Below are 26,472 nucleotides of genomic sequence, written 5' to 3' on the forward strand. Positions count from 1 at the left end.
CCCTGACACCTTCATTAGCACACACACAAAAATAACAAGAATAATAATTAAAGTGAAAAAGAGCAATTGAAGTAAAAAAGAACACTGGGTACCTTTGTCTGTTTGTTTGTTTGCTTCCTTCCCGCATTTTTCTACTCATCCATCCATAAACTAGACAGAGTGGAGTGTGGTCCTTATGGCTTTCCCAATCCCATTGTCACCCCTCATAAGCTACATTTTTATACAACTGTCTTCGAGATTCATGGGTTCTGGGTTGTAGTTTGATAGTTTCAGGTATCCACCACCAGCTACCCCAATTCTTTTTTTTTTTTTTTTTTTAATCATCATTTTATTGAGATATATTCACATACCACGCAGTCATACAAAACAAATTGTACTTTCGATTGTTTACAGTACCATTACATAGTTGTACATTCATCACCTAAATCAATCCCTGACACCTTCATTAGCACACACACAAAAATAACAAGAATAATAATTAGAGTGAAAAAGAGCAATTGAAGTAAAAAAGAACACTGGGTACCTTTGTCTGTTTGTTTCCTTCCCCTACTTTTCTACACATCCATCCATAAACTAGACAAAGTGGTGTTTGGTCCTTATGGCTTTCCCAATCCCATTGTCACCCCTCATAAGCTACATTTTTATACAACTGTCTTCGAGATTCATGGGTTCTGGGTTGTAGTTTGATAGTTTCAGGTATCCACCACCAGCTACCCCAATTCTTTAGAACCTAAAAAGGGTTGTCTAAAGTGTGCATAAGAGTGCCCACCAGAGTGACCTCTCGGCTCCTTTTGGAATCTCTCTGCCACTGAAGCTTATTTCATTTCCTTTCACAGCCCCCTTTTGGTCAAGAAGATGTTCTCCGTCCCACGATGCCAGGTCTACATTCCTCCCTGGGAGTCATATTCCATGTTGCCAGGGAGATTCACTCCCCTGGGTGTCTGATCCCACGTAAGGGTGAGGGCAGTGATTTCACCTTTCAAGTTGGCTTAGCTAGAGAGAGAGGGCCACATCTGAGCAACAAAGAGGCATTCGGGAGGAGGCTCTTAGGCACAATTATAGGGAGGCCTAGTCTCTCCTTTGCAGCAACCGTCTTCCCAAGGGTAAAACCTATGGTAGAGGGCTCAACCCATCAAACCACCAGTCCCCTATGTCTGTGGTCATGTTAGCAACCATGGAGGTGGGGTAGGCCAATACCCCTGCATTCTCCACAGGCTCCTCAAGGGGGCACTACATATTTTTTTCCTTGTTTTTCTTTTCTTTTTTTTTTTTTTAAACTTTTTTTTCTTTTTTAAATCAACTGTATGGAAAAAAAAAATAAAAAAAACAAAAAACAAACAAACAAACAAAAAACATACAATAAAAGAACATTTCGAAGAGACCATAACAAGGGAGTAAGAAAAAGACAACTAACCTAAGATAACTGCTTTACTTCCAACCTGTTCCTACTTTACCCCAAGAAAGTTACCTAATATAGCAGCATTTCTGTGAACTTGTTCCTACTATATCCATCAGAAATTAACAGACCATAGTCATTCCTGGGCATCCCCAGAACGTTAAATAGCTTATCTGTTCTTCTTGGATTATTGTTCCCCCTTCCTTAATTGCTCTCTATTGCTAGTTCCCCTACATTGTACATTATAAACCATTTGTTTTACATTTTTCAAAGTTCACATTAGTGGTAGCATATAATATTTCTCTTTTTGTGCCTGGCTTATTTCGCTCAGCGTTATGTCTTCGAGGTTCATCCATGTTGTCATATGTTTCACGAGATCGTTCCTTCTTACTGCCGTGTAGTATTCCATCATGTGTATATACCACATTTTATTTATCCAGTCATCTGTTGAAGGACATTTGGGTTGTTTCCATCTCTTGGCAATTGTGAATAATGCTGCTATGAACATTGGCATGCAGGTATCTGTTCGTGTCACTGCTTTCCGATCTTCCGGGTATATACCGAGAAGTGCAATCGCTGGATCGAATGGTAACTCTATATCTAGTTTTCTAAGGAACTGCCAGACTGACTTCCAGAGTGGCTGAACTATTTATTATACAGTCCCACCAACAATGAATAAGAGTTCCAATTTCTCCACATCCCCTCCAGCATTTGTAGTTTCCTGTTTGTTTAATCGCAGCCACTCTGACCGGTGTTAGATGGTATCTCATTGTGGTCTTAATTTGCATCTCTCTAATAGCTAGTGAAGCTGAACATTTTTTCATGTGTTTCTTGGCCATTTGTATTTCCTCTTCAGAGAACTGTCTTTTCATATCTTTTGCCCATTTTATGATTGGGTTGTCTGTACTATTGTCATTGAGTTGTAGGATTTCTTTATATATGCAAGATATCAGTCTTTTGTCAGATACATGGTTTCCAAAAATTTTTTCCCATTGAGTTGGCTGCCTGTTTACCTTTTTGAGAAATTCCTTTGAGGTGCAGAAACTTCTAAGCTTGAGGAGTTCCCATTTATCTATTTTTTCTTTTGTTGCTTGTGCTTTGGGTGTAAAGTCTAGGAAGTGGCCGCCTAATACAAGGTCTTGAAGATGTTTTCCTACATTATCTTCTAGGAGTTTTATGGTACTTTCTTTTATATTGAGATCTTTGGTCCATTTTGAGTTAATTTTTGTGTAGGGTGTAAGGTAGGGGTCCTCTTTCAGTCTTTTGGATATGGATATCCAACTCTCCCAGCCCCATTTGTTGAAAAGACCATCATGACTCAGTTCAGTGACTTTGGGGGCCTTATCAAAGATCAGTCGGCCGTAGATCTGAGGGTCTATCTCAGAATTCTCAATTCGATTCTGTTGATCTATATGTCTATCTTTGTGCCAGTACCATGCTGTTTTGACAACTGTGGCTTTATAATAAGCTTCAAAGTCAGGGAGTGTAAGTCCTCCCCACTTGGTTTTTCTTTTTTAGAGTGTCTTTAGCAATTCGAGGCATCTTCCCTTTGCAAATAAATTTGATAACTAGCTTTTCCAAGTCTGCAAAGTAGGTTGTTGGAATTTTGATTGGGATTGCATTGAATCTGTAGATGAGTTTGGGTAGAATTGACATCTTAATGACATTTAGCCTTCCTATCCATGAACATGGAATATTTTTCCATCTTTTAAGGTCCCCTTCTATTTCTTTTAGTAGAGCTATGTAGTTTTCTTTGTATAGGTCTTTTACATCTTTGGTTAAGTTTATTCCTAGGTACTTGATTTTTTTAGTTGCTATTGAAAAGGTATCTTTTTCTTGAGTGTCTCTTCAGTTTGTTCATTTCTAGCATATAGAAGCATTACTGACTTATGTGCATTAATCTTGTATCCCGCTACTTTGCTAAATTTGTTTATTAAAAATAATATATATATTATATATATATAATAAACATATAATTAAAAATATGAATAATATAAAACATATAATTAAAAATATGTTTATTAGCTCTAGTAAAGTTTAGTGTGTTGTTTAACCTCCAGGTATTTGTGAATTTTCTAAGTCTCTGGTGGTTATTGACTTCTAATTGTATTCCATTGTGGTCAGAGAATATGCTTTGAATAATTTCAATCTTTTTAAATTTATTGAGGCTTGTTTTATGTCCCAGCATATGATCTATTCTGGAGAAGGTTCCATGAGCACTAGAAAAGTATGTGTATCCTGGTGATTTGGGATGTAATGTTCTGTATATGTCTGTTAAATCTAATTCATTTATCAGATTGTTTAGGTTTTCAATTTCCTTATTGTTCTTCTGTCTTGTTGATCTATCTATAGGAGAGAGTGATGTGTTGAAGTCTCCCACAATTATTGTGGAAACATCAATTGCTTCCTTTAGTTTTGCCAGTGTTTCTCTCATGTATTTTGTGGCACCTTGATTGGGTGCATAGACATTTACGATTGTTATTTCTTCTTGTTGAATTGCCCCTTTTATTAGTATGTAGTGGCCTTCTTTGTCTCTCAAAACATCCCTGCATTTGAAGTCTATTTTATCTGAGATTAATATTGCTACACCTGCTTTCTTTTGGCTGTAGCTTGCATGAAATATTTTTTTCCATCCTTTCACTTTCAGTTTCTTTGTGTCCCTGTGTCTAAGATGAGTCTCTTGTATGCAACATATTGATGGTTCATTTTTTTTGATCCATTCTGCAAATCTGTATCTTCTAATTGGGGAGTTTAATCCATTTACATTCAACGTTATAACTGTGAAGGCATTTCTTCAATCAGCCATCTTATCCTTTGGTTTATGTTTGTCATATATATTTTTCCCCTCTCTCTATTAATATCCTTTATTATACCCATACCGAATCTCTTTAGTACTGAACCTTTCTGCAAGTCTCTCTGTCCTTTCTTTGTTTCTCTGTCTGTAGGGCTCCCTTGAGTATCTCCAGTAGGGCAGGTCTCTTGTTAGCAAATTCTCTCAGCATTTGTTTGTCTGTGAAAAATTTAAGCTCTCCGTCAAATTTGAAGGAGAGCTTTGCTGGATAAAGTATTCTTGTTTGGAAATTTTTCTCATTCAGAATTTTAAATATATCGTGCCACTGCCTTCTTGCCTCCATGGTGGCTGCTGAGTAGTCACTACTTAGTCTTATGCTGTTTCCTTTGTATGTGGTGAATTGCTTTTCTCTTGCTGCTTTCAGAACTTGCTCCTTCTCTTCCGTGTTTGACAGTGTGATCAGTATATGTCCCGGAGTGGGTTTATTTGGATTTATTCTATTTGTAGTTCGCTGAGCATTTATGATTTGTGTATTTAGGTTGTTTAGAAGATTTGGGAAGTTTTCCCCCAACAATTTCTTTGAATACTCTTCCTAGACCTTTACCCTCTTCTTCCCCTTCTGAAACACCAATGAGTCTTATATTCGGACGTTTTATATTGTCTATCTTATCCCTGAGGTCCGTTTCGATTTTTTCAATTTTTTTCCCCATTCTTTCTTTTATGCTTTCATTTTCCATTCTGTCATCTTCCAGGTCACTGATTCGTTGTTCAACTTCCTCTAGTCTTGTACTATGAGTGTCCAGAATCTTTTTAATTTGGTCAACAGTTTCTTTAATTTCCATAAGATCATCCATTTTTTTATTTAGTCTTACAATGTCTTCTTTATGCTCTTCTAGCGTCTTCTTGATATCCTTTGTATGCCGTACTATGGTCTCATTGTTCATCTTTAGTTCTTTGAGTAGCTGCTCTAGGTGCTGTGTCTCTTTTGATCTTTTGATTTGGGTGCTTGGGCTTGGGTTATCCATATCGTCTGGTTTTTTCATATGCTTTGTAATTTTCTGTTGTTTTTGGCCTCTTGGCATTTGCTGAACTTGATAGGGTCCTTTTAGGATTTGTAGACCAATTGAAGTCCTTATCTCTAATTTATCAGATCTACAGCTTCGTGGAGTACACTTTCTGTGACTAACCAGCAGGTAGCGTCCACGAGCCACCTGTTCTCCACAAGCCAGTTCTCCCCTGCTTTGCCTTTGTGGTGAGTGGAGGAGTGAGTCTTGTGGAGTCCAAATGGTGTACCAAGCTTGCGTGTGTAGTTGGTGTTGCCCACCCTGTATATGGGGCGTGTTTCTGGGCAGTCAGGGAGGGGCGGTGGCTCTAACAATCAAATCTCCCTGGTGATCCTGGAGTTTTAAAGCTGCTGCAATAGTCTAATCCTTCAGTTCAGTCCTGCCACAGTTTGTCTCTGCCACTGACCCACAAGTCCTTGGTATTTGCGTATGGCTCCTGAGACTTGCAAGTGGGTCCCTCTTCCAGGCCGTGCACCCCCTGGTCCTCTGTTGAGGGATGACTCTGCTATGTCACAGGTGAGTGCCATCCCCCCAGGGCAGTTCTGGGCTGCTGGGCTGTGTAGGGAGGCTCCCAGTCTGCTGAAATGATGTCTGAATGGGGCTTTGTTAATTCACACTGTGGAACAATCAGCTGAGGTTGCAAGGAAGGCTAATGTCCACGCCCAGTTTTGTGGTGTGTGCCTGTTATTTGAAGCACTTCCGTCACACTGGGTTGTCTGGGGCAGCTCTGGGCTATGGGGCTGGCAATGGGCAGGAGTGTTTCCTGTCCACCAGGATGATGGCTGTGAGTTCACACTCCCGTTTTCTTGGGAAGTTGTGGTGTTTAGTGAATTTTCTCAGCCACTGAATTATTGCCTTTTGTCTCAGAGCTCTCTTATTTCTGCTCTTGTCTTGACCTGCCCAAATTGCAAGTCTTTGAAGCTTTCTGTATTGGGCTTCTTAGAGTAATAGTTTTAGAAAAAGAAAAAAGGATTATTAAAAAAAAAAAAAAAAGGGCCCTCCTCACAGATCTAATGGGTTATTGAAATGCTAAGAGACAAAGCAATTAGGGCCATTAAGGAAAGGTCCACAGGGCAGAGAGATCAGCTTTTCTTCGGGATTTGCATATGAGCTTCAGGGCCTGAGCTCTGCCCTTCCCCTTTCTATTTTCACCAGAACTCCAAAAATCCTCTGCTTTTATTTTGGAGCTTTTTGTGCTGTTTTTTTCTATGTCTGTCTCCTCTCTGCTGGGCTAGCTGTTAGATTCTCTGGTGTCTGGTCTCAGTCTATCTATGGTTGGAGTTTGGATCAGTAGAATGAGTTTCCGATAAGGGCTGCCACTGCAGTTCTCCCTTCTTCCAGGAGCTGACAGCCCCTCCTCCCACGGGACTGAGCCTGGCAGGGAGGGGCACGGGTCCCCTGGCCGCAAAAACTTACAGATTTCGCTGATCTCAGCAGTTCCACGTTTTCATGAGTGTTGTATGAAGTATGCCCAAAGTCAGATTGCTCTGTGGTGTCCAGTCCACGCAGTTCCTGGCTTTCTACCTACTTTCCTGGAGGAGTAACTAAAACATACAGCTCACCAGTCCGCCATCTTGTCCCGCCTCCCCCCTTTCTTGTTTTTGATGTCTAAAGATGGGTTTGGCTGGGAAGAGTGAAGGTCAATTCCAGAACAAGTACTTATCCTTTGGGGCTACTTGCAAGTCTTCAGCAAGGCAGGAACATTCCACCCCAGCACATATTAACCAGAACTGATGGGTAGCTGTCAGAGCCTGTGGTTCAGTTTAATCCAATTCAATTCAGTAGACATTTATTAATAATTACGGTAGGGAACTGAGGATACAAGGATCAAATGCCACAGATCTCACCTTCAAGAAGCCTACTTAGGGAGGTGGGCGTGATGATCTGAAAAGGTTTAATCTGAGCTAAATTTTGAAGACTAGAAGTGAGGTAATGAGTTGACTTGGAAGGTGGGAATAAAGGAATTCAAGGCAGAAGAAACAGCATATACAGAAGAACAGAAGTAGGAAATGCTGTGGCATAGGTGGCAGTGGAGGAAATGGTTTTGAGCTCAGCTCTAGTATATGACTGCCTTGGTTCTGCCCCTTACTGGCCTCATCCTGCAAACCTCAGTTTTCTATCTGTTAAAGGAGGATAGTTAGAGTAAGGAGTTGGGAGGATTAAGTAAGATAGTGGATGTAAAGAACTTACTATGTGTCAATACCTGGCATACAGTAAATGCTCAGTAAATGTCAGCTACCACTGTTATTACTATTACTTGACTGAGGTTTTTGCACAGTGATAAGTTGGAGAATGGCTGGGAATTTTATTATACTTTTGGTCCTCTTTTAGGCTAATGGTGAAATATTGTACTGTAGTCGCAGTCGGTGGAAAATGGCTTGCTAACATCCCTCCTCAGCTAAAAGGAGAGGGAGCCCAGTTAACCTCAGTGAAGTCTGGGAGAGACTAGGCTTGTGATGGGAGAGCAGTAATCCTGAAATGGCAAAGGAAATGAAGGATGGCTGTATTGAACCCGTTTGGAGAGAGGAGAGTGGCTGAATGTGTGCAGGCGTGTAGAAGGTGCCAGAAAGTGGAGGCACGTTTAAAAATAAATTGAAACTCTACCTGACGAGTTCCACAGAGGGTCCAGAAAGCCCTAGGATTGACTGCAGGGATTGAAATCTGCCCCTGAAACCCAGGTCAGAGTTGTTGAAGGCCCTTCCTAGTAATTGTTCTTGGCTCTTCACCAGTTGTGTTTTCAAATGTTCATTTGGTGTCTAGTGAAGTGTCCCTGAGAACAGTCACTGCAAAAACTCAGGCTGACCTTTGAAGAGGGGGATACCCAATAACATTATTGACAAGACAGGTTGTTTGAAATATTGGGCTTCATTCATAACTTTGCTTTGCCGGAGAGAAAGCCTGTCAGAGTGAAAACATGGTGGAACTGAGATAGGGTAAGAGCTAGTAAACTTAATACATACCAGTTAATTCATGTTTCTGGAGAATATGCCTACAGGTGACATGTAACCTGGTTTTTCATTTTTGGCTGTGGTTTTTTATTGGAGAAGAGACTAGGAAAACAACATAGGCTCAGAGTCACAAGCATGGCTGCCTACAGGAGATTGGTATGGAAGGAAAATAAGTGATGCACCCAGGTGGGAACTTTGGAAACCACATGCCCAATGACAGGGGGCAGCCCATGACGCAGACTCAGCCGGTTAACAACATGTGGGACAGCTGGCCCCTATAGCCAGATTTTTGGATTTTCCAAGAGAAACCAGGAATTTGGAACTTTATGTGAATTTTCCCACCTCTTATATTAGCAAAAAATTCATCTTTTTTTTTTTTTCCAAAATCACACCATGGAAACCAAAAGAGGGGGAAAAAAATGACTATTTCAGTCCAGTGGGCTCTCTCTTTGCAATGAGGGTCAAAGGGTAGAGAGGAAACTTGTGTAATCAGGTAATTAGGTGGCCCGGATACAATGCTGATTCCAGTGCCAGGTGCAGTATCTGGCAGGGAGCACATATGCCACACTTTTTTTATTGAATAAATAAACTAGCTGGATAAATCTCTCTTGGTTCTTAGTCTTTTCATATATAGAATGGAGATTAGAGTTGGCCTTCAAGGTTTCAGTTTTTTCCAGCAATACCTTAAAAGATAGGATCAAGTCAAAACTCATTGTGTTGGCCTCCTTGCAAGACTCACTTCTCCAGCCCTTTTCCTTCCTTCCCATCCCTCTCCAAGCACCTGAAGTGCCAGTCTCACATTAAAGTTCAATGGTTTGAGAAGGTTGAAGGAATAAAAAGAAACTTTGTACTGTTATGTTTTAAAACAAGACCAATTCAGGTAAGCCTGTTTTTTCTTTTCCTTATCATGGCTAGGAGGTTTTTACTTAATTTTGACAGATTTGTTGATTATATAATAACAAGGGATCCCAACTATGCCTTAAACTGCAATAGGCTTTTCAGAGTCTTAAAGGGACATAGAGATGTTATTTTTAGAAAATAAGCCATTTTCCCTAAAATTTGATATAACACTACCAGTGTAGCAGTGTGGGCTTTTCTCTGTTTTAAATTGCTGAACCATTGGGCATTTCTCAGGATCTTCTTTTATAACAAATTCTGGTGATAATTGCCGTTTGTTTTTTGATATGAAAGTTTTTATTGTTTTGGGCAAGATTGTTTTGTTGCAGTTATCAGAAAGCATTTCAAAAGAAGGGGAGATTTATCGGTCCAGGGGATTCTTAGAACCCTAGGGAGGGAAGTACTTTGGGCCTCTGAGGGATAGGGAAGCCCAGGAACCTCCCAGGCAGAGACTGTCCCTTTCTCCCCTCTGGGGCCTCATGGCCCTTTGGGTCATATTCACTCTGAGCAGCATGTTCATCTTTCTCTCCTTGCAGACGGGCTTTTCCCTCTGGACTGAGAGCACATGGAAGTAGTTTGCAGCCCAGACTTAACCCTCTTTGTCACAATTGCTAATTCCCAGGAGAACAAATTGAATATCTTGGTTTGGGTCATGCATTCAGGTTTGGCCAAGAGGAGGGAGGGGTTTGGAGTCCAATAAGACAATATGACTTGGGGTGGGGTTGAGAATTACATAGTGCTTAGAAAAAAAAGGATCACCATGGCTAGGCAGCTCCTCTGAAAGGCATCTTCCACAATTTCTTGCTATACCCTAAAAAAGAGTAAATAAATGTATGCTCCTCAGAACTTTGGAGACCGTTCAAATTACGTCTTTTTTTCTTGATTGCATCTCTCCTCTCCCGCTCCCAACTGACTGGCCTTCAATTAAAAATTGATTAATTAATTACCTAACTTTAAAAATTGCATTTATTGAACACTTGTTTCATAGTAGGTATTAAGTGAAGAAAAGGTATCAAGTTTTATGTTTCTATTCTTAGAAAATGTTCTCCAGTATTACTTTTAAACTATTTCTCTTTCTTTTTGCAAAAGAAATTAAGTTGCTGTTTAGGCAGTTTGGCGTACTGTTAAGGGAACTAAACAGCATCAAAGCCCTGAATCCGAGTTCCAATTTCAAACCATTTATTTTCTGGGTAATCTTGAACCGATGTAATTAATAATTATGACTTCTCTCAGTCTCTTTCCTCACTAGTAAAATGGAGAGCATAGCTACAGCACTTTGGAGCACAGGATTATTTGTGAAGATCAAATGACAGAACATACATTAAGTATATGACAGTTTTGGGTTTTTTTGTCCTATTAAAGAAAGTTTCCTGACCCCTCTTCTAAGTAGAGAAGTTGCTGTTTTTAAATGCTTATTTTCAGTAACTGCCACTACCATTTTTCTCTAAGAATAGGGTTTCTTATAAGGTATTTTTAAAGGTATTCAGCTTCGTAAATGGCGAATTCTTTCAAAGCCCACCACTGTCTTGGGGGAGATATCGTAGCCCCTGAAATCTGATGACTTCCTTGAACACTTTAGAGAAATAGCTGGAGTGTTCTAATGGAAAATTGAAAAATGGCTTGACCTAGTGAAATAATATCAAGCGTGGAGTCTAATCAGATGCTGGTGTTGTACCAGCTCCACCTCAGTCTGTTCTGAAGGAATCACTGTCAGGGAGGTGAATGGTTATCTCTATCATAACATCTTTTATTGACTGTCTCTATCATGCTAATTTGTAGCTTATTTTGAGTGATTTACCATAGTTGGAATGTGTTTAGGATGAGAAGTGAATTTTGGCTCAAGACAGACATATTAAGCAAGATAGCTGCTTTTATTGGAAGTAAAGCAGAAAAGGAACACTAAAATGGAAACCAGAGAAATTTTTTAAAAGATAGGAAATGGGAAGGCATTAGAAATCTGGTAAGAAAAACATCTGGCTAATAAAGATTGTAGGCATGATTTTAAGCGTTATTGAATAGCATTTTGGGGGTGACTAAAACGGAAACTGTTTAAAGGGCGGAGGCAAGGATATGGTTCAGGAATAATTTAAAAGCCAGTAAAGATAATTGTGAATAAATGTTCAAAACATACCGTAGAATTTTAGCCAGTGACTTTCAGAGATGCTGTATTAGCATCTTACAATCTCAACCCATAGAAATATGTGGCTTACCATTTAGGAGTATATGAAAATAACTAAAAATGGAGCAAAGCAATATTCCCACCACCCAGCCTTGGTGTATATAGCTGACAAGGATTATAGGAGGAGAAGTGCATTAGTAGCGAAATTTTCATATGAAATCAGCCTTCTTGTGCTTTATACTTTGACAGCATCTTCCTGGTGGCTGTGTCATTGCCTGTATTTGCTGCTCTTTCTTTTCTGCCACGTGTCAAACTTGAAAACCAGCATAATTTCTAACTCTGGGTTTTTTAATCTCTAATACCTTGACTCCTTAACTCACTGTTCCTCCCCAAATTAATTTGAATGGTAGCCACATTTTACTTGAAAAAAAAAATACGTATGTATATACATATATATGTATGCATATGCACACAACTGCGTAGATAATGGAATGCATACTTTCTTCCTGCTTTATAGGAAGATGGCTTGAGTTTTTGCTTCCTGTTTGAAGTATTATGAATTGCTCTCATAAACGGCTGAATGATAAAGGACAGAGCAAGCTTTTGAAATAATGATCGCAATCAGTGTGTGCGTGGTGTTTTTTAAATTTGTGATTCTGATGGATCATAGGAGCAGACTTTTTCTGAATAGCCGTTTTTAAAATTAAATGAAAACTCACTAGTGGCAAATTACACACAATGATTTTAAGCCCCAGGAGGCTGACTCTATGTACATATTGAATAGTCATTTGTTTTTAGTTTGCTGTAAATATAACCAATTAAGTTCATTGTAAAAAAAAAAAAAACTTTATTTCTTGTAAAATTGGTAAAGTGCCTCGAATTTAGCACTGATATTTCAAAGTAGAGAGAATTTTGGAACATCTGACAACTAATGAATTTGTAGATTTCTGATTAGCTCTTTCATACCCTTCCCTTTTTCTTTCTTTCTTTCTTTTTGTTTTGTTTTATAGATCTTCTTAACAGAATTAAGAAAGAGCTTTCAGAGTCACAGCTGATGAAGAACCACTGGTAAATCGATCAGGATTTTTCCCTGTCCTCCAACGAAAAGGTAACTAGCTGTCCCAACATAGTGCAGCCTAATAAATACAGTGCTTCTGATTATAAGAGAGTTTCAGTTTTACCAAAGAATGGTAGTTTTTGTTTTGTTTGCTTTAATTTAAGGTTTTTGAGCTTACACATGAATATGATCTTACTATTATCAAATGACATTGAATTTATGAATATATTGTTATTTGGTGTTCATTTTGGTACACCATATCTTTGTCGGCACAAAAACTGCTAAATATCCCCGAAGATCCTAAGCAAGACTGTAAAACAGGCAGGAGTTCTTCAGGAATACTTTCTGGGCCCAGTGCTTTTGCCTAGTATGCCAGATTGCTTTGTTGGCCAGATCATTACAAAAATAGTAGCCAGCATTAATTGAGTTTTTCACTACATGTCCACCATTGTGCATTTACTATTTGGGGAGGAGGATGATTAAGTTTCAGATTCCCTGGAGGTAATTTGAATAACAAAATATAAAAGTTGCTTGCTGTCTACAGAAAGGAATGAGGTGGCTTGCAGGTTAAGACATAGTTTAAGATGAGTCATTTAAAGATAAAACAGAATAGAATCCAATCAGAGAAGACCACAGGTGTTCTAAGCCTCTGGAATTGATCAGCTTAACATACTTAGGCAACAAATACGATGACTCAGTCAGGTTTTAAGCAACTGTAGCAAAGGTAGGAATATTGTAGACTGTGTGTACATTCATCTGCAAAGATGGTTTCAATCTCTACCAAACTGAAATAGGATCTTCAAGGAGGATGTGACAGTTCTGTTTAGGTGGAATGAGAAGAACAGGCAGAGTGAGCCTTTAAACTTTTCTGGCTTAAAACCAGAAAGCTAGCAATGCATAGGTATCCTATGCACATCATCACAGTCATCACAATGATTGCCTTCATTGTGGAATGCTTGGAAGGTGTCAGAAGAGGGAGAATCAAGGACTTTCCTAGATGATGGTCAGCAGTTAGCAGTGGTAGGGTTTGTGGGGAGAGTAGAAAGGAAACATTTTTGATAGAAATGCCAAAGGAGACCCTACCTATTTAGTGAGCTTCTACTATATGTATATAGAGATTGTCCCAGGGGAGGAAAAAGAGAAGTACAGGAAGTGATTTCTGCTGAATACAATTATGACTTATGCTCTTTTTTTTTTTCTTCTTTCTCTCTCTTTTTTTTAAATTGACAGTTAGGGGAATGAAGTGAGCCAGGTAGAACTGTGAGAAACTGTCAAGTCCATGACCAATCTAAAGGGGCAAACTCTTCCCAATGCCAGCTGATTGTAGCTCCAGTGCCATTCATTCAAAATATTTTTTGAGTGCCCTCCTGTGTGTCATGCTCTCTTTTCAGTACTGGGGTTAAATTAGTTAATCAAAGGGACAAAAGCCCCTGCCATTGTGGCCCTTACATTTTCTAACTGTTTATCAGCATCTAATATAATATATAATTGATTTTACATCTTCCTTTTAAAAAATTTATCTCTTGACTATCTTTCAAGTTTTTTCTTTGGGGCTGCTATGTTATTTGCTATTCTTTCATTTCTAAAAGCAAACAGTGTTGAAAAGTAAATGCCATATATCTCTATTAGGAAGAGGATGAGGTATCACAAAATAAAAGTAGCTAACACTTATTGAGTGCTTAGTATATGCCAGGCCCTATTCTAAGCTTATTAACTCATTAGATGCCAATAACAATCTGATGAGTCTGGTACTGTTATGATCCTTTTACAGAGGAACTAACTGGGGTAGAGGCAAAAATGTCCTGCCAATGTCCCAGAGTGAGGCAGTGGGGGCCCTGGGCTCCAGGACCAATTTCACCTGGTTGCAGTGAGAGAGTGGTATGTCTGGTGATGTCAGAATGTAGGACTTTTGCAAGAGAAGTCAATTTGGATTTATGTGTGAAATTTTCCAGGTTTTAATGTTGGCTGTGTTTTGTTTTGTTTCCAAATTGCATCTGCATTGAGATACAATTCAAATATCATTAATTTACCAATTTAATACATACAGTTCAGTGATTTTTAGTATGTTCACAGACCTGTGCAACCATCACTGTCAATTTTAGAACCATTTTTATCACACCACAAAGAAACCCTGTATCCATTAGCAGTCACTTCCCATTCCTCCCACCTTCCCTGCCAGCCCTTGGCAACCACCAATCTACTTTCTTTCTCTAGGGCTTTGCCTATACAGGACATTTCATATAAATGGAATCATACAATATATGGTCCTTTGTGACTGACTTCTCTTACTTAGCATAAGGTTTTCAAGGTTTATCCATGTTGTAGCACATATCAGAAGTACATTCCTTTTTACAACTGACTAATTTTCCATTGTATGGATATATCATGTTTTGTTTATCCATTCATCTGTCAATGGATACAAATTATTTCCACTGTTTGACGATTATGAATAATGCTGCTATGAACATTAGTGTACAAGTAGCTGTTTGCATCACTGTTTTTGATTTGCCAGGTCACATGGTAATTCAATGTTTAACTTCTTGAGGAATTGCCAGTCTGTTTCCACAGCAGCTGTACCTTTTTACATTTCCACCGGCAGTGTATGAGTTTCAGTTTTTCCACATCTTCGCTAACATGTTATTCTCTGTGTTTTCGATTATTGCCATCCTAATGAGTGTGAAGTGGTATCTCATTATGGTTTTGGTTTGTATTTCCCTAATGACTAATGATATTGAGGACCTTTTCATATGCTTATAAGCTATTTGTATATCTTCTTTGGAGAAATGTCTATTAAGATCTTCTGCCCGTTTTTAAATTGGGTCTTTTTATTAATGAGCTGTAAGAATTCTTTATACGTTGCAGATATAAGTCCATTATCAGATACATGATTTGTGAAAATTGTCTACCATCCTGTGGGTTGTCTTCATTTTCTTGATGGTGTCTTTCAAAACCCGCTTTTAATTTTGATCAAGTCCAATTTATCTTTTTGGTTCTGTTTTATAAGAATAGTTGGTGAGTCAGATTCCATCCCACTGACTGCATCCTTATGATGGCTTCTCTGCTGCTGTTGGTTCTAGGAACCATTTGGAAAAATCATAACATTTGTGAAAATACCTGTTTTCCAAAGTGGAGAGAGGCAGAAAGCTCTGGAAAATAGAAAAGGCCCATTTCTCAACAAGAGCAGTTGTGTGTTCATTTCACCTTTTCCATACCTGAAGTTCCTTCACTTTAGTGTAGTTTAGGGGGAAGAGAACTGTGGAAGAACGATCAAGGTTTCTGGGTCCTGAAGATTTTGTGTTTATCAAAAGAGAAAATGAGTTTAAATGAAAGGTCAGAAACTTTGCCTTGAGCCATAGATGATGCTGTTTAACATCAGAGAATGGCCATGGGGGTGTCGTAATTGTGCGTTTCTGGAAAGAAAGGTTTAGGGACCATCACATTTATAGTCATTCGGGTTAAGTTTTCCCATTTTACATGAGAATTGCTTGGTGTGTTTGGTGCAGGCATTGAGGTCAGGGAACTGTAGTCATTCATAGTCATTCATTCATATTTTACTGAAAAATAGTTAAAATCTGCATGCCTTTTAGCTTCACCTAGAAAAGAAGGGTTTTAATTTGGTTGTAGAGAAGGGAGTGCAAGTCTTTATGGAGCAGTCTGTCCTTTGGGAAGGAGTCCAAACCCAGATGGGCTACAGGATGAAGGTGCAAACAAAAATTGTGGAAAAATCATCGGGGCATCGTTTGTTGGATCTATAGCTTCGCTTAAGAGTTGGAAATTTTCTGAGGCAAAGGGAAGAAATGTCCCTCTTGCTCCTTCCCTCTCTTGCTGACATGCCTGCATTGTTAGTCCCAGAGTTCAGCCCTAAGGCACTTCGCTGACCTGCTTGGCGACCTAACCACCTTATATGTTATAGTTTGAGGGAGGTAGTTTCAGGTTCCAAATGATACCCCTACTTTGGGAATGCAAACTCTGAATCCCTGTGAGACTAAGTATATATCTCATTGCTACCTTGACTTCAGAAAATTTACTTTTTTTTTTAATTAAAATTTTTGAAAAATATATATGTATACCATAAAATTTACAATTTTTACCACTTTTTAAGTATGCAGTTCAGTGGCATGAATAACATAATATTGTGTGACCATCATTACCACCACATTTACGATGTGCTTCCATTACCACCGTGCATTACCACATCTTTTTTGTCACTCCAAGCAAAAACACTATACTCATTAAGCATTAACTCCCTATTCTCCTTTCCCCCTAGCCCCTGGTAGCCTGTACTCTACTTTCTGTCTCTATGAACTTACTTCATGTAAATGGTATCATACAATATTTGTCCTTTTGCTTCTGGCTTTTTTCATTCAGTATAAGGTTTTCAAGTTTTATCCATGTTGTAGTATGTATCAGAACTTCCTTTTTATGTCTTAAGAGTATTCCATTGTCTGGATATACCACATTTTGTTTGTATATTCATCTGTCAGCGGCCACTTACTTGAGTTGTTTCCACCTTTTGTCTATTGTGAATAATGCTGCTATGAACATCAGTGTGTAAGTATCTTTTTGAGACCCTGCTTTCAGTTCTTTTGGGTAGATACCTAGGAGTGGAATTGCCAAGTCATATGGTAATTCTACATTTACCTTTTTGAGGAACTGCCAAAGTGTTTTCCTAGCAGGTACACCATTAGTAGCCATCCTTGTGGATATGAAGTTGTATTTCATTGTGGTTGTGATTTGCATTTTCTTAATGGCTAATGATGTTGAACATCTTTTCATGTGCTTATTGGCCATTTGTATATCTTCTTTGGAGAAATGTCTATTCGAGTCCTTTGCCCATTAAAAAAAAATTTTTTTTGGTCTTTTTGTTGTTGAGTTGTAGTGATTCTTTATATAGTCTGAATATAAAACTTTTAATAGATACATGATTTGCAAGTGTTTGCACCCATTCCATAAGTTGTCTTCTCATGTTTTTTATAATGTCCTTTGATGCACAGAAGCTTTAAGTTTTGATGAAGTCCACTTTATTTTTTGTTTTGTTGTTCGTGCTTTTGATGTCATATTTAAAAATCTGTTATTGAATGTAAGGTCATGAAGATTTTCTCCTATGTTTTCTTCTAAGAATTATGTTTTAGCTTTTATATTTAGGTTGTTGATCTATTTTGTGTTCATTTTCATATATGGTGTGAGGGGAACCAATTTTATTCTTTTGCATGTGAATATCCAGTTTTCCTGGCACCATGTGTTGAAGAGACTCTTCTTTTCCCATTGAGATGACTTGTCATCCTTGTAGAAGAGCTATTCACTATAGATGTGTGGGTTTATTTCTGGACTTTCAATTCTATTCCGTCAGTCTATATATCTGTCCCTATGCCAGTATCACAGTGTTTCATTACTGTAGCAAAGAATATATTCTTAACTCTCAGTCCATGAAGTCCTATGATTTAGAGGGGGGAATAAGTTACCACGTGCTTACTGGGAGGGATCAGGAAAGATTTTGTTGAAGAAATGGATTTTGAGGAGGGCCTTAATTGAAGGGTAGGTTTTCAGCCAAGGGAGGGAAGGCATTATAGATGGAGTAACTATATGAGCAAAGATTTGGAGGTAGGGATCTGGAGAAGAGAGCATGTTTGAGGCTATGAGTTGGTTCTTGTGGCTGGATTGTACAGTTGAATATCATAGGAATGGTGGAGCTGAGGCCAGGGCAGACTGTCTTGAATATTGTGATAAAAGTTTTCAATTTAGTTTAGTGGGGAGCAAGGACTGACATAACTGAAGGCATGCTTCAGCAAGACTGACCTATTAGTATGGTGTGGATGGATTAGAATAGAGTTTACTAAATGACCAGCATGGCACTAATAATAGCTAACACTTACAGAACACTTTTGCATTATTAATTTTTTTAATGCTCCTCATAAAGTAGGTGTTCTTATTTTATTCATTTTGAAGATGAGGAAATAGGAACAGACAGGTGAAGTAAGTTCCCCAGAGTTAAATAACTAGTAAGTGGTAGAGCTGAGATTCAACCTGGACAGACTGGCTATAGATTCCATGCTCTTTTAACTGCTGGACCCATAGGATGGTTATGGGTATTTACAGTCACTTCAGGAAAAGCTTTGTCAGTACAAAAGTGACATGAGGAAATTATTTTTAACAGTGTGTTTAATCTTTGCATTTTATTGCATCTGAGGCAGTACACTAGAACTCTTAACTGGACAGTCAGCCTCCTTTTTATAGCTGATGTTGATCCAACATTTCCATTCCTTTTCTATAAGGTAAATCCTTCTCTCTGTCTCTTTTTAAAAACTACTTAAACTTAAGGCTTTAAATCAAGTGGGAGGGGTTTTAAATAAAGTTTGTCATAAAACTACAGGTCACTGTTAAATCCCTAGAAACATTTGGGCATTATTCAGTTAATAGTTTATTATCTTTCATGTACATGTTTAAAAATTTTTCTCTTTTCAAACAATTTGCCATTACTGGTGAATGTTTCTTTGTGAGAATTTTTATGCAGCCACATACATATGATTAAGAAAACAAACCCAAAATTCAAGACTTTGAACTACTTAACAAATGAATCCATTTGTAGGATGAATATATATATATATATATACACAGTTTAAGTCTTTAAAAAGATAATTATCCTTCATCTTTAATTCTCCACTTTGCAGCTAACCTTATTATTCCTAATTTTGCACATGACTGCCAGCAATTCCAGCTACTGAGTTGATGAATTGTATTTACTCCTTTCACTTTTCTCCCTGTACTGGAATACCAGTGCATTTATGACAAGCCATAAGATATTTCACTAGAGGGAGCACAATTGAGGAAGGGCCTGCATGTCATACCCCATATGCAGAAGAGAGCCATTTCTTCTCTGACTGTGAGAAGAAAGCAGGAAGGGGAAAGGTATAGTCAGAAGAGTCAGAAAATATATGAATAAAGAACTACCCAGTTTTAGGAAGATTAAACCTAAGTTGACATATTCCTAATTCAGTGGATCTGAGTTTCTTGTTACTTACTCAAATGTCTTCAACCCTTTGGGGTTGAAAATGGAGGACCTCTATTAGCAGTCCTCTAACTTGCACAGATAAATATATTGTGATTGCTGATTTGTAGGTTTATGAACATGTTGTATTGGTACTAGGTTTTTTTTTTTTTTTTTTTTTCTGAATAAGAAGTCTAGTTGTGTGGGGTCTCACATTGTAGGTAAGTTTGGGAACTTTCAGCCATTTTACATGAAACTGATTTTAAAGACGGGAAAGATCAACATTTTTTGTGCTTAGAGATGCCTTTGACCTTTGAACAAAGATATTTTACAAGTGAATCTGCTGTGCAAAGAATCCTTTTTGTAAAGAGAGACCTTGTTACCCTTGGCACCTACTGGGTACATCCCTAAATTTGGATGGTGAAGTAAGACCATATTTTAAATACATCCTTGAAAGGGAAGTGCTCAGAATTTGGCACTGTTTCACTTCTGACTGTCCAGTTCATAAGTCACATACAGTCTAATTGGTGGTGACAGCCTATTTTCATAAGAGCATTTTGATGAATTAAATTTTTCTCCTCACATCTTATTTGGCTTCCATCTTTAGGGAACTTAGTATATTGTTCACTCTGGTGCCTAGCAGAATGCCTGGTAGGCAATCAGGAAATGTTTGATAAATAGAATCTCCATTACTCAAACCTTAAAAATATATATCATTTAAATGTGCATACAGAGTTTGAGGATCTTCAGAGCTACAAGACATCATCAGAAATACACTAGCAGGAGAGTTAATTGATATTCAAGACAAACTAGTATTTTGAAATAAATCATTGTATTGGCCATTTTCTTTTATGATTATAGGATATGGAGGGGGTGTATTTAGGTAAGAGTTCACTAGGTTCTTTATTGTGGCCTGGTAGGTAAAAATAAGTTTCTGTTATACTTTTGTTTACGAACAGTGCTCTTTGTATAAAGAGTATCAGAACTCTGCACTTTCTCAGCTTGCAGTTTTGACTTTTGTTGATGACTCATTCAAACTATTAGGAAATCCAAACCAACTTTGGATATCAGAAACTGCCTGTTCTAGAATGGGTTAGGACTTTCTTATGGGTAAAGAAAGTACGTGACAAAATGCACTGGCTGCAGCAAAACAGAATTGGTGGAGTGTTGCCAGGAATTGCTTCTTATTCCCTTGGTCCCCACATCCTCTTCACTTTGGGAGTAAGTTTCCCAAACAGAGGTTGGACTGAGTTGTTCAGTTCAATATTAAGACATTTATTTATAATGGTATATATATATATATATTTTGTATCAACGTTTGTGTCAAATGCTTTCCATGGGTTTTTTCATGTAATCCTCAGAAGAAGCCTTATCTCCATTTTACAGATGGGGAATCTGAGATAGAGATTGTTAGGTAAATTGTCAGCTTGTAAGTGGAGGAGCCAATATCTAAACCCAGGAAGATTGGCTCCAGAACTGATTCTCATTTTCCTTATCTGTAAATTTTAAATGAAATAACTTCTACCTTACAAAACTTTGAAAGTTAATTGAGACAAAGGTAAATTATCTATGTAGTGCCTAGTACTCATAGGTGCTCAGTAATTGATAGCTGCTATTAGTAATAATTTCCCTTAATAACTATCACAACGGTATTAATAGTTTCCATTGTAAGTCCTGCTGTATTTTTTTTACTAAACTAATGAAAAATTTTGAAGACAAAAATTGAGAGGTATTAAGCAGGAATTAGGACAGAAGTTGTGTTATTATAAATTGCTATATTGAACCCCATTAGCTATAAGTCGTAGCTTTTCACATGTGGAAAGGAGGAAATCAAGCAGGGTCTTGAGGAAGTGGGACTGTACTTCACATTTGCCATTCTTCCCCTTATTTTGGTTCTCACCCTGTACCCAACAGGCAAGCTCCCGTTGGTATCTAAAGAGCTGGTGATCCTAAGCTTTTCTTTTTAATGGTAGCTCCAAATGCCATTAGAATTCATATTTTCAACTATTTTTTACTGGAGAAGTCCAAAACTCAAAGTAACTTGTAAAATAAATTGTATATTTTAATGCAGAAAAACAAACACAGATGTGCTTTCATGTAATTATGCAGATTTTTCATTGATTCAGAATGAATGACAAATTGAAAGCCTACATTGGGGACATCCAAGATTGAGGACCTGTAGTAAGAGTTAGGAACACTATTGTTGCCAAGGGAATTACACATTTTACCTTTGCATTTTTCTCACTGTTGCTCTTATGTAGGAAATTAAAGCTTTAGAAATAATGTATTTAAAAATTTTTTTTCTACTCATTTTTACCATTTTGGGTTATTTTGCTTGTACCACTTCCTCAGATAATGACAGGAAGCATCTATACTTTTACTGTTTGGACTTGTGCTTGCATGCAATCCAGGAAAAGTTTTACAATCTTATTTCTAAAAAAAAATTACATTAATTAACAATAAATCTATTTACGTCTTCTACAGCTTTTAAAATTTGAACCTAAAACAGATTCCACCAGAGCCCAGGGTTGTTTAGGCTGTGATAACATTTCCTTATTAATTTTTACTCTTATTTTTATATTTCTATGTTTCTGCAAGTTGGACTTTGTTTATTCTGCAGACATTGGCCACCCACATCAGACCAGATGTTGGGGATAAAAAGTGTGAAGAAACCCATATCTTCCCCACCTAGTCAATGAAGGCAAGCAGTTATGACATGTTTTATAGAACTGCTGCTAAACTGTCATGTGAAAGATGATGACTGGAATTATTGTTTTTGTCTCAGGCTTCAAATTTTCACATTTTTCTGAAATAACAGTAATAGTAACATCAACCAACCAAAAGCTGTGTGTGTGTGTGTGTATTGGGGAGGAGTGCTAAGTTTTGTGGGCCAATGCTTAATTTAGTAAACTAAATCAGACCGAAAACATTTAAACACCTTTGCTAGAGGAATTCTGTATATTTGCCCTAATCCCTGCCCTAGAAAAGACAACGGTAATGAGAGACTAACGATGAATTAAAAGTGAATCAGATCTTTAAATGCCAAGGTTTAGCCTTTATTTTGGGGATAAATGAGTCACTTCTAGGAGCAATGGACAGTTAGATAGAGACATTTTGGATCTTGTCTCCAAAACATATCAACGGATTAGATTTCCTTGGTCTGTCTCATCCCAATTCCACCCTACACTGTTATCACTGTCCCCTCTTTGCTGGGCAAGAATAAGCTCCCCAGGTGGTTGGCGACTGGGCACACCTGTAGGGACATCGGGCGCGCTCGGGGCTTCGGGCTGACACCTGGGCCTCATTTCCACGCCTGCTCGTGGTTTCCAACACGCCGGGCGTCTGCTAGGCGGCAGCTCCCCATTCATGCTTTTGACAGCTGCGCGGCCGCCCTCCAGCAGCAATCAAGTGCCCCTGCGTCCGCCCCTCCACCCCCAGCCAGGGTTCTGGGCGGGAGGGCACGATGGCGACGACACTCGATGGTGTCCCAGGGCTGGCCAGACGGCCGGCTCCTCCATAGGTGGCGGCGTTTCCGACTTCGCACTGGCTCCACTCCGGGGGCTTGACGTGCAAACTTCGCCGGAGCGAGCAGAAAGGGAGGGACCGGCGAGGGGGAGGAGGCGGCGGGAGGCGCCTCCGCTTAAGGGAGCCGGCCGGGATCTACGGCTCGGACGGACGCGCAGACGGAAGGAAGGAGCGGGGCCGCCGGGCCTGGCCTGGGGATGCCAGCGACCGCAGGGTGGGCAGCCCGGGGGCTGGGGGCGCGGCTCTGGCCTCTCCACCGAGGGCTGCCGTGGCGGGACGGGAGACTGGAACATGGGCAGCTCCGGGCGTTTGCCTCCGCACCATGGGCCAGATTCCCCGGGCAGACGCAGACAGGGGACCCCGTGGCGCGGTGGCGGGCCGCCGGGCGTCCAGTTCCTTCCCCCGAGGGGGCTTCCGGAGTCGAAACCGAAAGCTAGCCAGCACCGCGGACTTTGCGCCCGGGGCTGGGGGTGGCCCCAGAGGCGGGCTGTGCGGGGGTGGGGGGGGGTACTGGGCGGCCTGGGGTCGCTGTCAGCACGCCCTCCACCCCGGCTCGCGGGCCGTGCACGCCGCCGGAACTCCCTGGCGCCTCCTTAAAAGCGGCCCCCACGCGACTCTTTTTTTTTTTTTTTTTTTTTCCCCTTTTTTTGTTACATTGTAGGAGCGGAAAGAATGTCGGAGCGGGCCGCGGATGACGTCAGGGGAGAGCCGCGCCGAGCCGCGGCGGCGGCAGGCGGAGCAGCAGCTGCGGCCGCCCGGCAGCAACAGCAACAGCCTCCGCAGTCCCAGCGGCAGCCGCCGCCGCCGCCGCCGCCACGGCGCCTGCGGCCGGAGGACTGCGGCCCCGGCGCCGCCTCCACCTCGGTCGCCGCCGCAATGGCGACCGTCGGGGAGCGCAGGCCCCTGCCCAGTCCCGAAGCGATGCTGGGACAGTCGTGGAATCTGTGGGTCGAGACTTCCAAACTTCCTGGGAAGGACGGTGAGTGCCCACGCTCTCCTCTTTCCCACGTCCCCCTTCCTCCCTTCCCTTTCGCTTCCATCCGCCTGACTCCAGCCGCCTCGGGGGTCAGAGATGCTATCGCCGGGTTGCGGAATGCAGAGGTGCCCGTATCTACCCCGTGCGTGCGTGCGTGAGGGTGACTCACCCTCCCGGCCATTGACCTGCCTCTTCCCTCCTTCTATGTGTATCCCCTAGGGACGGAATTGGACGAAAGTTTGAAGGAGTTTGGGAAAAACCGCGAAGTCATGGGTCTCTGTAGGGAAGGTGAGTCCAGCTCCCCTGATGGACTTTCTGCGAGCCCCGTGGAAGTTTCCTTGCTAGCTTCACTTGGGCCGGGAATTTCTGCCCACCTTGCCCACTCCATTCTACCCACCCCCAACCCCACCCCCCCGCCCCATGCTAGGATGCTGCCTGAGGAGGAAGGAAGGGAAGGAGCAGAGCGTTTGGAAAGTCTGGTTCCTAGGCGCACTAACTATACCCGGGAGCATCCTGGAACCTTTCAATGGAGGCCTGACAAAGTGCAGCGTGAGAAGCAGGTGCGGGTGATAAGTAGTGGTTGTTACGAAGAAACACTTGTGGAGGGAAGGACTCCTCAGCTTTAGAAAGCATTTCCATAAATGTTTAGGGTATTCTGGGAAGGTAACGTTGCCACCTGAAAATTTCTGCTGACAATCAAAATGAATTTTGAACCTTAAAAAAGATGATGCTTTAACTGTGCAGTTTTATCTTATTTCTATGGAATTTAGGTTACAAACTTGAGGATGCTACAAAGGAGCAATTGTCCAGTTTTTTGGGGGGTGGGGTGGGGTTGCTAAATTCAAGAAAGAAAAGGCCAGAATGTTATATGGTGAAACATACTTTTAGTTTTTATAGCTAGTGAAATCAGAGTCTAATTTTTAAAAGGATACTTTAGGGAAATATATGTAGCTGATGGGGTAACTATAAATGAAAGTTCAGGTACCTAGAAACTGTCAGATTTTTTCTTGAGTAGTCAGCCTTTGCTGTCTAATGCCTTCTCTAGGCCTGGGCATGTTGTGATCAGAAATAGCTTCCTGAGTCTAGTCACTTGTTCAACTTCAGGTTCAGTGTCAAGTTATTCCCTCAGTGATAGTGAGGACAAAGCATTGAGTGAGGTTTGGTATCCCAAATATTGAGTGCAATATTATTTCTCATCCATAGACATTTGTTTTGACAGTTATTGTCCAAAGCAGAAGAATAGGAGGAACTTTGGCTATTGGAACATTTTGAAGTCTAGAAATGGCCCACCTTGTTGCTCTGTCTCCACATTTACTTCTTGTTTTTAGCACCAGCCTTTTCTTCATGTATTCTGTTTCTTTCAGTTGGCCACTTTTTGGCTTCTTGGCCTTGTGAGGAAGAGTAATACCAATGGCAGCTCTAAGAGAGTTTCAAACTGGAACAGATTAAAGAGAAAATTAGTTGATTTTGAAAATGAGGATTGCTTTTTTGAGAGCAAAGGAAAGAGAGGGGAGGCACAGGACTTGTTGGTGATGTTGCAATAGGAAAAACCAGTTGATAGTCCGGTTTTAGTGTTGAATTGGCAATGTGCCTGGGCTTAAAAAATAAAAATCACTAGGTGGCAGCTCTCATAGGAAGCAGTTGGAATAGAACTGTAGAGGACCTGACCTGCTCTTGTTCTTAGTTTTCATTCACTGGGTATGGATTTATTTCCCATAAAGGGTTTCTAAATCTGTGTAAACAGGGTGGCAGTGATTGGTAATCCCCTGTAGAGGATGAGTAGGTGTATTAATGTTTCACTGGGCTACTTGGCCTGGATGGAGATCAAACCAGATTTGGTAGCCTGGACCCAATTTTTGCTGTGTTTATTTTCTTTTCAGACATGTTCATCAGCAGGTTTTCTGTGAATACAACAGACCTCTTAGCTACATCCTTGAGGCACAAAGGGGTCATGGATCTGGTTGTGTGTGCTTCTGACCTGTCAAATTATTAGTGTTTATAAAGGTACCATTTAGAGGATGCTGTAGCTCAGACTGACTGAAATTCATGTCTGCTGTTTTGAGTAGAATCTGAAGTTTTAAATTCAGTCAGTTTTTGATTTGTTTTTAACTTTGTGGATTTTCTGGGGCAGTTTAAAAATTCAAACTTAAAGACTTTCAGCACTCACACTCAGTGGACCTTTAGGCTCTCCTAACAGACAGCCCATATGTGGCTACATTTTAATGTCATCAAATTATTAGACAGTTATATTTTGTCTTTGGTTAAGATTATCTGCTACCAAGAGAAGGTGTTTGCAAGTTGAATCTATATATAAATCTACGTATGCTACATTTGCCATATATTATGTAATGTATAATATGTAGTAATATGTTATAGATTTTGTTTAGATCTGTACTAATTCTTGTCAGTGAGGTTGACAAGAAATATGTAGATAAATTGATCATGTCAATAAGGAACTAAAGGTCAGAAACGCCCCATCTCAAAAGATCTCTAGGAATATGGATCTAACTTCTTGAATTCTCCTCCAGTTTGCAATTGTGGACCTAGGATTAGAAAGCCTATTGTGAGAGGAGGCTGCTTCACCTTGCATAAGTTATTTCACTTCTCGGATTGTAGTTTTCCCTTTTTGTAAAAGGGAGGTGTTAATACCTACTTTCCAAGGTTGTTGTGGGGGTTGAAGTTAAATAATGTATGTAAAATAATTCAGTACACAT

At 40.0% G+C, this 26,472-nt stretch overlaps 1 protein-coding gene across 9 annotated transcripts in view; it reads left to right on the top strand.

Annotated features, from left to right (window-relative positions):
* The window catches only part of ATXN7 (ataxin 7), a 195,263-nt gene that overhangs the window by 24,489 nt on the left and 144,302 nt on the right, over positions 1-26,472 (top strand). For 2 of the 9 annotated variants that reach the window (XM_037799601.1, XM_037799607.1), the window contains 5 exons: positions 8,978-9,079; positions 12,226-12,323; positions 21,856-22,996; positions 23,444-23,761; positions 23,978-24,046. In XM_037799601.1, coding sequence (XP_037655529.1) covers positions 22,624-22,996; positions 23,444-23,761; positions 23,978-24,046 — 760 coding nt within the window. In that variant the 5' untranslated portion in view covers positions 8,978-9,079; positions 12,226-12,323; positions 21,856-22,623. Of the gene's footprint in view, positions 1-8,355; positions 9,080-12,225; positions 12,324-21,855; positions 22,997-23,443; positions 23,762-23,977; positions 24,047-24,299; positions 24,319-26,472 lie in introns of those variants that run through there. The other 7 variants (XM_037799631.1, XM_037799640.1, XM_037799594.1 and 4 more) reach the window with 6 other exon arrangements.

The sequence above is a fragment of the Choloepus didactylus genome, chromosome 1, assembly GCF_015220235.1.
Source record: "Choloepus didactylus isolate mChoDid1 chromosome 1, mChoDid1.pri, whole genome shotgun sequence".
Lineage (NCBI taxonomy): Eukaryota > Metazoa > Chordata > Mammalia > Pilosa > Megalonychidae > Choloepus > Choloepus didactylus.